The sequence below is a fragment of the Cherax quadricarinatus genome, chromosome 48 (genome assembly GCF_038502225.1).
Source record: "Cherax quadricarinatus isolate ZL_2023a chromosome 48, ASM3850222v1, whole genome shotgun sequence".
Lineage (NCBI taxonomy): Eukaryota > Metazoa > Arthropoda > Malacostraca > Decapoda > Parastacidae > Cherax > Cherax quadricarinatus.
Window position 1 is genome coordinate 23,268,280 of NC_091339.1, and position 10,745 is coordinate 23,279,024.

General features: G+C 35.4%; 1 protein-coding gene across 6 annotated transcripts; it reads right to left on the bottom strand.

Annotated features, from left to right (window-relative positions):
* Positions 1–1,653: 1,653 nt before the first annotated feature.
* LOC128696085 (uncharacterized) lies at positions 1,654–10,741 on the bottom strand. Of its 6 annotated transcripts, XM_053787145.2 has the most exons (4): positions 10,488–10,741; positions 10,132–10,291; positions 6,682–6,799; positions 1,654–5,951 (listed from the first exon to the last, which is right to left on the bottom strand). In XM_053787145.2, exon 4 carries the CDS (start codon positions 5,905–5,907, stop codon positions 4,750–4,752), a length of 1,158 nt encoding a protein of 385 aa, XP_053643120.1. In that variant the 5' UTR covers positions 5,908–5,951; positions 6,682–6,799; positions 10,132–10,291; positions 10,488–10,741; the 3' UTR covers positions 1,654–4,749. The 6 variants fall into 6 exon arrangements, with proteins under 6 accessions (XP_053643120.1, XP_053643122.1, XP_053643118.1 ...); XM_053787147.2 differs by lacking the exon at positions 10,132–10,291; XM_053787143.2 differs by lacking the exon at positions 6,682–6,799 and having other exon boundaries at positions 10,526–10,738.
* Positions 10,742–10,745: the final 4 nt, after the last annotated feature.

Sequence of the window (10,745 nt, forward strand, 5' to 3'; positions counted from 1 at the left end):
TTATTGTATGGTCTCTTAACGTGCTAGTGACACCCCTGCTTTTCATTGGGGGGATGGTGCATCGTCTGCCAAGTCTTTTGCTTTCGTAGTGAGTGATTCTCATGTGCAAGTTCGGTACTAGTCCCTCTAGGATTTTCCAGGTGTATATAATCATGTATCTCTCCCTCCTGCGTTCCAGGGAATACAGGTTTAGGAACCTCAAGCGCTCCCAATAATTGAGGTGTTTTATCTCCGTTATGCGCGCCGTGAAAGTTCTCTGTACATTTTCTAGGTCGGCAATTTCACCTGCCTTGAAAGGAGCTGTTAGTGTGCAGCAATATTCCAGCCTAGATAGAACAAGTGACCTGAAGAGTGTCATCATGGGCTTGGCCTCCCTAGTTTTGAAGGTTCTCATTATCCATCCTGTCATTTTTCTAGCAGATGCGATTGATACAATGTTATGGTCCTTGAAGGTGAGATCCTCCGACATGATCACTCCCAGGTCTTTGACGTTGGTGTTTCGCTCTATTTTGTGGCCAGAATTTGTTTTGTACTCTGATGAAGATTTAATTTCCTCATGTTTACCATATCTGAGTAACTGAAATTTCTCATCGTTGAACTTCATATTGTTTTCTGCAGCCCACTGAAAGATTTGGTTGATGTCCGCCTGGAGCTTTGCAGTGTCTGCAATGGAAGACACTGTCATGCAGATTCGGGTGTCATCTGCAAAGGAAGACACGGTGCTGTGGCTGACATCCTTGTCTATGTCGGATATGAGGATGAGGAACAAGATGGGAGCGAGTACTGTGCCTTGTGGAACAGAGCTTTTCACCGTAGCTGCCTCGGACTTTACTCTGTTGACGACTACTCTCTGTGTTCTGTTAGTGAGGAAATTATAGATCCATCGACCGACTTTTCCTGTTATTCCTTTAGCACGCATTTTGTGCGCTATTACGCCATGGTCACACTTGTCGAAGGCTTTTGCAAAGTCTGTATATATTACATCTGCATTCTTTTTGTCTTCTAGTGCATTTAGGACCTTGTCGTAGTGATCCAATAGTTGAGACAGACAAGAGCGACCTGTTCTAAACCCATGTTGCCCTGGGTTGTGTAACTGATGGGTTTCTAGATGGGTGGTGATCTTGCTTCTTAGGACCCTTTCAAAGATTTTTATGATATGGGATGTTAGTGCTATTGGTCTGTAGTTCTTTGCTGTTTCTTTACTGCCCCCTTTGTGGAGTGGGGCTATGTCTGTTTGTTTTTAGTAACTGTGGGACGACCCCCGTGTCCATGCTCCCTCTCCATAGGATGGAAAAGGCTCGTGATAGGGGCTTCTTGCAGTTCTTGATGAACACAGAGTTCCATGAGTCTGGCCCTGGGGCAGAGTGCATGGGCATGTCATTTATCGCCTGCTGACAACCTTTAAAATATAATTATTTCATTGTTGAAAGTGTTTCTTTTTTACCGCTCAATCGTTAATATGGTTTATTTATTTAGTCCAGTGTAATGAAACATAACATCTAACACCAAACAAAAAAATATAATATACGTACTAGGACGAATTAAAAAGTGGACACAAAATACCCAGTTGAAAAGTTTTGCTATTTATGCCAAATTATTCAATGCAATGAATTAGAACAATTCATGTAAATGGGTACAAAACTGAATTGCACATCTATAGCATAAGTTTATTAAATATAATAGAATATTAAATACTATAGCATAAGAATATTAAATATAAAAGAATATTAAACATAAAAGAATATTAAATATAAGAATATTAAATACTATAGCATAAAAATATAATTAAATATAAAAGTACATGTAAACAGATACAGGTAAACAGGTATTTTCAGTTAAGCAGTAGATTGTAATATATTAATTAATGAATACTTTAAAAAAATTGAACAGCAAGATAGCTGCCTCACACTGATCCCTGGAGGACCAAAAATGTTCGGTATAATTACTTACACCAGTTGCCCCTGTTCATCTAGCACCAGTTGGCTAACACCTGGGTGTTAGCCAACTGGTGTGGGGTTACATCCTAGGTAAAGGACTAAAGGGTTCTCAATAGAAATAAACCCAACAGTCTGATGTCACTGCTTTATTGGTATATTACTTAGTGTAATATACATATGTCAGAAACAAGGGTGACATCAGTTTAAATAACTAAAAAAATTATGACCCTTGCAAATGATAAACAAACAACTATTTTGTTAGATAAGATGTTTAGCCCTAAAAGTCTTCAGTATTTATAAGTGAAACTTTTTAGAACATCGTGTGGATGTCTCGACCTCACTATGTACATTGCATCAGTGTTTAGGATCATTGTTATATACTACATGCCTAATACACCACTAACTAGGCCTTGCTTTTCATCCCTTCACCCTAACCTTTTCAGGCAACTAGTCCATATACTAATTTAAATTTAATACTACTGCTACTAATAATAATAATACCATAATAATAATAATTATAATAAAATCTGTGGGGATGTTGCAATTGGAGGGTAATCTGAATTAAGATGTCAGCACACTTAAGGCAAAACAGCATGGCCAGGAGCTGAGCCTCAATCGTTGCAACCACAAATAAGCGAGTACAGCTACTGAATGAACGATGGCTGTTTTCTTCTTTGGGTCACCCTGTCTTAGCAGGAGATAGTAAAGAAACCCATTTATACACAGCATTTCGAGCAGACTTAAACTAACATTAACACAATGCTATAAAATACATGGTTATAAAGCAGTTTAAGCTGTTAAAGTATTGACAGGTAAACCATACCACGGGCGGGGATAGAACCAGCGATCAGAGAGTCTCTGATCGCCGGTTCTATCCCCGCCTGTGGTATGGTTTGTTTGCAATCGTGTCATTATGATTTCGTGAGTCATATTGACAGGTAAGAAACATGTGTAACACTGGTCACAACTCACAAGAAAAAAAATAATTTGTTGGTAATATTATTTATGTATGAATCAAAATTAATAGTGGAATGGGCAGGATAAAAATCATGATACACTGTAACCTGTTTCAAGAGAGGAATAAAAGGCAACACTAATAATAATGATGTGATTAAACTATAGTTAATAAATTTAAAATCAGGGGCAGGATTAAAGACAAAGGATACATGGTGTATTAACAAGATAGCAGTAGAATGTAACGCTGTAACTTTATAAAAAAAAAAAAATTATAGTTGAAGAAATTCATTTTGGTTAATTCCATAAATTTCACGATTCAACTATGTATTTAAAGAAACAGTACATATTTATTTTAGGTTTGATTTGAATTCCTCAAGTACAGTATGTTACAATTTTTTTATTCATCAGATACTTATTCTACATTTTAATCCTTCAATTGGCATAGAATTTCTGTAATTGTTCAAACTAACAAAAGACATAAAAAAAAGTATTGTAGCCTATTTAACGGTATTTCTAGTGTGTAAGCCTATGTTTTGTGTTACAAATTTCCAAGAAATATTTCAGGTCAGCATCAGCATTACAGTGCAGTTCTAAAACTATAGAGTGAACAGTAGTATGTATGAACAGCATTCACATTTACAGTGGTAGCTTAAAAACTTTAATGTGATGATTCTGATAACTGCCTTTGAGTGGGTGATGACATAACTTTGAACATAAAAGATTGGACTAAATCTGTGCACAAGCAAACTGTTAAATTATTCATTGTAATTCCCATGTATATTATATTGAAATAAAGATTGTGCTGTGACTGTAATGTATTGCAATAAGTCTTGGCCTGATAATATAAAAACTGCATCAACATCAAACAGTATAGGTTTGAGATCTTGAATGGCAGTGGGCATATCATTGATCTGGACCTAGAATGCTACCTTCAGGGACACTAAATTCATTGTGTACTAAAAAGAGGTGCCATTTATGGCTATATACTGTTGTTTGTTACTGAGGTATGATTGAAAATATTTGTACTGTATGTGGGTTTAGAGGCAGTCACAGCGATTTGGCTTGATATATGATACAACTATTATCTGTTTCCTTATTTTGTGCTTCTGCTCTACATCGTCAATTATGTTACTGCACTGCATGTTTTACATTAATACATTATTTAAAATGATGTAAAAGGTCTCAACGTAAATATTTTATATAATACCAGCAATATTTCCTCTAACTGGAGTCTTAAAGCTTTGAAACATAAAGATTGCTTCTCAGTTCCTTTAGTATACAATATAACCATCCATAATATTAGACTGTTTCATAATGCTGTAAGCAATTACAGTCACATTTCTGGAGTAACTCAGCTGTATATACATTGTACTTTTTTTTTATCTTACTGCCAGTACTTAAAATCTAATATCTATTAACAAAAGGTGCTAGCAATTTTTATGAACCTGCCATGTAAATATGTACTTTTAGCATACTACACTTCAAACTATAAAAAAGTTCTCCATATGTTTGATTACTGACTGATAAGGATATATTACTTTATGGTATAAATGAAATAGCCTCAACCACTGTCTATTTATATTGCAATTTAATGTCTAAGAGACATTAATTGTCAATTGGTCATAAGTTTAATTGACCTCTTGCCCGTTTCAGAGCAGGCCTTACATAGAAGCTAGTAAGCTTTACCTGCCATTTTACATGCTCATAAGGAGAACCTAAAGACATAAAACATTTTATAGGTTTCTATTCACGCTCGCATCAGAATATTAGTTTTTGAATTTGTTGCATGCTGTATGATTTAACTACCATATCCTCATTCTTCCATTTAAAATATTGTACCTATACTGTACTAAATTTATCCATGTTTACAGTTTATATCATCTATGAGCTTTGTAAACATTCCTCTATCCTCCAAAAACTTAATGGCTCTTCTTAGTCTTTCATGAGTTAGGTTTCCACCAGGAAGGAAATCATGAATGCTGCATGCAAGAATAATGAAACCACATACCCAGAGTTCCTCTACATTATCAACTAGTTGCTCAAAAGTGATACCAGCTTCAGTTCCATTAGCTTTGAGAACGTTAGTGAATATGAACCAGTATTCTTTTAGCACCTCTTCTAAATGATTGTCTAAAACTTCAATATCACTGCTCATAAAAAACATGGACATTATATCACCAACTGGGTTACCAATATTGCAAAACTGCCAATCTATAACTATGGCATTACTTTCATCATCAGAAAATAGAAGTTGGCCTGCCCAAAAATCCCCGTGAATAATTGTGTTAAGAAGCGGATACTTCAGTGGGTAACTATAAATAGATTTGGTTGCGGGTATTAAAGCTTTAAAGGACTCTGAAGTTGGAGTACCTTCATACATCTCCACAAGTGTTTTAAGGTTGGGAATGAAAAACTGGTCAAGAACATCTGTGTCGAGTGGTTTAGTAATTTCTCCAAGATTTTTTCTGTCTGCATTGTGTGCCAAAAAAATGTATCCAGTGGCATGTATAAAAGCAATAGCCTTGAGTGCTGCTTTAGTCTGAGCAAATGTACTGCCCTCTTTTATAATCACTGTTTTGTGATTTTCAGCTTTCAAATTATTCATCACGATGGTTGCACAGTCCTGTGCATAGGTAGCGAAGTAGCATTCAGGAATTGGCAAGACCATTCCACTCTTGAGGCAAATCCTCTGATATTCTGGGTTTCTAGTTATCTCATAGAATTTTACTTCACGTTCTGCAAAGCCTCCATCCAACATAAACTTCCTTCTTGCTTCAAGTTGAGGGAGAAACTTGAACACTAGTTGAATTTCTGCTTCTTCCAAACATTCACTTTTATACCTCACTCTTACATAGGCAATATCACTTAAAAATCCTTCACATACAGTTGGTAACACACATTGCCATGAGAGAGGAGTAACTGAAGAGCAAAATTTTTGTGAGAGAAGCTTTCCCAGCCACTGCTTAGTTATTTCCTTCTCACTGTTAAGAGGTACCAATTCTGAGATATCCATTTTACCTCAGTGTTTATAATGTCCAATGATAGTGCAAACACAGTCTGTAATAAATTATAAAATATGCAGTATATCACTATAAATATTATAGCATCAGAAGCAAATTTTAAAAAGTGTAAATAGAAATTTTTTAAAACCACAATGCATTTTTAGTTAATTATTTTGTGAAATTTAAAATTCTGACCTTTATTTTGGTAAATAAAAGAACAGAAGTGATAAAAAATAAAGGGTATAATCTCTAGCCAAATAGGACTATCATATATAACTGTGAAACACTCAATTATTATGTGTGCATGCCTGGACCTCGCCATGTACATTGCACCACTTCTGATAATCTTATGTATGCCTAATCCCTCATCTGTCATTTGATCTCCCAGCTTTTACTTTCCACCATCCATTATAAACAGCTAACCCTGTACACTTCTTTTAAAGCTGATAAAATCCTGTAAGACAAAATGGATTATAAAAAAATTTTTACACCTATTAGGTATTTCTGTTCTAGACAGTCAAAAATGCTACTTACATTATAGATTATTTAACAGTCTGTATATGTACAACACACAGTGGCAAAGGTGTCTATGAAATACAAGGTGAACCACAAGATAGGCAAGGAAAAAAGTTAGGCGGTGTGCTGTGGCATCTGAAGAGGTAAAATAATGGGAATGTACCACAGTACAGTAGGGCCCCGATTTATGAGGTTCCGAGTTACGAAGTTTAGCACTTGCGGCATTGGCACTTTGGACCTAATTAATATCCTATGAATAAGTGACATACCTTCGACAGTGGGGACTACTTAAGCTGGCAGAAAAACATTTGCAGAAGGTGGTGCTTTGGCTGGTGGTTAGAAGTAAACATTCTGCTCATGCTGTGTACTCTCACCTCCATGTGTTTGCTGTATTTTTTGAGAATTTCTCTTAGAAAACAGCAGTACATCATGACTGAACAGTGAAAGAGTAATGGTAGTGATACCCAGGTACCATGGAAAAGGAAATCTATGCCCTCTGAATTTATGTACAGTATAGGCAGTTAAAAAAATGCATGTTGAAGGTAAAAGGTTGGGTAAAAATTCTTTTGGGAATTAAAAGAAAAATTAGGACTCTGGAAGGCACTAACCCCATTTTGCATTTTTTGTTATGGGAAAATGTGTTCTGAGTACTGTACTGAACAATCAACTTAACACTTAATTTTCAAGAAAACATTATTGTAAGTTGAGGCACTTGCATATACTGTACAAATACAGTGGACCCCCAGTTAACGATATTTTTTCACTCCAGAAGTATGTTCAGGTGCTAGTACTGAACGAATTTGTTCCCATAAGGAATATTGTGAAGTAGATTAGTCCATTTCAGACCCCCAAACATACACGTACAAACGCACTTACATAAATACACTTACATAATTGGTCGCATTCGGAGGTGATCGTTATGCGGGGGTCCACTGTACTCTTATATGGGTCTGTGGCATGAGTTTCAAAAATTACAGTGAGGAGGACGCTAGAGGCAGTGACAATGCCATGTTTGAGAGCAATGAGTGGTGTGAATACTGTGCAAAGAATTTGGAATGCGAAGCTTGAGCATTTATAGAGGATGGAGCAAAAGAGGACAACAATGAGGATGTACGTATATAACCCCTTCCCTCTACAACCCTTCCTGGGTTGTCCCAGGAAGGGCTGAAGAGAAGGGGTAAAGCAGGTTTTGAGTGCTCGGAGCTTAAACATTCAACAGGCATGTGTGAGTATGTTAGATTGGATTAAGAGGAGGTAAGTAGTTTTTATGAAGGGATTCTGGGAAACTGGTTAGCTAGACTTGATTCCTGGAGGTGGAAAATACAGTGCCTATGAATCAATTAACAAAAATATTTAATACTATTCATGCCACAACTTATCAAAATAACCTTAAATGTTATTTGCCTACCCTAGCAATTTTTTTCATGACATGCCATTGGGCAGTATCTGGATGGGTAAGGCCAGTAACTAAACTTTTCCCTTGAATAATACATATATCAACTTTACCTCTCAAGCTCTTCTCTACTGAATCAATGTGGTATTGAATAACTATTGTATCTGAAACCATTTATGCAACAAAAATCAGTAAGCAGAACTAGCTATGATTTTAGAAGTACAGATCCTAATATTACTAAACCTACAAAGCCTTCATTCAAAATCTTCTGACCTTGACTTATGACAGTAGAATAAATATTTAGAAGGCTGAAACAAATCTCAGAGACAAAAAATATACTCTATTATCTAGTTTGTGGTATGTGACTTTTATATGACAAACTGTAAGAACTCCTATGCTGCTATCAGTACCAGTTTATTGCTATCATAAGTTCCTACTACAAGTATAAGATAAACTTTACTTAGAAAATCTACAAATTATTGTCAGGAAAATATTACCATATAAATTATTACAATGGTCTGAATACTGCACATAAATTTTATAGGCAAACATTAAAGACAAATTATGTATTTATATCCAAGGATAGCCCAGCCAAATTAAACAAGTGTGACATACATACTACCAAAACCAGATTGCTACTAATGTGAGCAATTTGTTTTCATATTACAAAAAGCATTTTTTACAATGTAGAGAATTAAAACAATTCAAAGCCCATGAGTCACATTCTACAATCAATATCCATAATTTGCTCATATACATAGACCAGCAGTCATATTACAGAAACCACCAATATGTAAACAAAAAAAATCCCACTTGAGGTGTGAGATAATTAAGTTTTACCTAAGAAAATGAGAGAATAAATTTGCTCAAGAGCCCTTCACTAATTCAAGGTAACCCTCCCCCTTGAAGGACATGATATGATGAGACACTTTGCTTTGTGTGTAGAAAACAATGGAGCAATGTCTAGGCATGATAGTGGCTTTCTTTGTAATTAATATTTTACAGTATATAAACCACATATTGTAAGCTTTGCAAGGAAATAGACAATTTCATTTCATTTGCTTACTACAAAGCCATGAATTCATAGTATACCAACTTTGCCACTCTGTGGTTAAGTCAGAATCAGTAGGAGTACTAGTCAACAAGTAGATGACAAAGAGTAAGGAAAGAGCATAAGCCTTAATTACAAATGTTTCACTCAAAGAATGCTTTATCAAGCTGTCTTGTAGTGAATTATCATAATTAAGTTTTATGTTACTTCATTTGTCTGTCTTTAAAGTTGGTATAGCCATAGGCTTGCAATTGTAAGGATGCTGCATCAATATCCAGTACTTTGTACACCATTTGTTACTGTCATTAAAGAGTGAGAGCTCATTTGCTCAATAGGTTTTTTTGGTCATTGCCATGTTGAATAACATAATGACAAAAATTAAGAGATCATCCTGTTGCTCAATGGTCAAGGATAGCACTTCAGCCACTATCAGGCTGGTATTTTTGTTGACCAAGGATAGCACTTTGGTCCCCATTATACTGTAATGGATATGTGGGTAGACCAGGGCATGCAAGCCACGTGCAGCAACAGCTAGGTTGTTCAGACTTTCTCCAGGAGAGCCAACAGAAAACACTCAAACCAAGCCACTTTACTTTTGTCTATTCTGAATAGCTAAAAATTTAAACTGCAGTGCCTTTTACAAAGAATCTCAAGCAGTAACCATAAAGTATGGGTATTGGGTGTACATATAGTAAATTACAGTGCTGTTTTCACAATATGTGATGTGCTAAACCTGTGTGAGCCATTCAGCACAAGGAGTGGTGGAGGCTTGATCCTCCATCCACTAATCTTAAGACAGACATGCTACTCTTCCATCCAACCAAGTGGATAGTAGAGCTGTCAAAAACAATATAAGGCATCACTAATGACCATAGAGTACATGCTAATAAAAACAAATACATTACCATATAGGTAAATTAGCTATTATCATACACAGATATTTTCTAGGTTAAGTAATCATAATGTAGTATGTCAGTTATGGTTTTTAGCCAGATACCGCTATAGAAAATATGAATTATAAGTTAATTAAAAGTGAAATAAGTTACTCATGCTGTACCGTTGCATAATGCTTATATGACAGAATTATATTAAGAAGTATGTAAGTGTTAGGATTAGTTTGCCAGAAATGCTTTGCATAGATGGCATTCTTTTAAACATTAATTGTATCAGATTTTATTTGTATCATAACTAACCAAATGCAGTGTTACTGTAACTTCTGCCTATGTTTATGAGAAATAAAGCTTTTATTTTGTTAGAACAAAAATGATAACTTACTTGCATATATGACAGTAAGACTGATATACCTTAAGTTTGTTTAGGTACAATTTTGGATGATTATAAGTCTTACACAGGAACATATGTGAAAATTACTTAGAATAACCCACCCCCCCAAAATTGTCGAGTAACTTATTTTCATTGGGGTCCTTGAACAGTACTGTAAAAAAAATGGGAAACCATTAGCCACATAGCTTGACTTTACTAGCTTATTTTAAATTAAATTATACATAATTTACTACATAAACAATCGTAAACGTTAAAAAATTATGTTATGTACAAGACTTAAAAATAAAAACAGACTTGCTTACTAAAATCAGTCAAATTAATAACAGTACTAAACTTACAAGTATTACCTGTTATATAATCCTTAAACTCCAGCTTTGACATTTACCTGACGAATCAGCTGATCAGTGGCAGTAGTGGGAGGCAGTGTATATGTGGCGTCAGTGGCTCACTCAATTACTTATCAGTGATAAACAAAAAAAGATCTTGCTTCATGTGTGTGACGCGTGGTAATACCTCACTGGAGCCACGTTAACCAGTCTATATTCTCTTTTATTTTTCATGACGATGTTGCCACCATTTACAGTAAATATAAGTGTTGTATGCCA

Coding starts and splice junctions, on each gene's coding strand:
- LOC128696085 (XM_053787146.2), bottom strand. CDS start 5,907: ATGGATATCTCAGAATTGGTACCTCTTAACAGTGAGAAGGAAATAACT.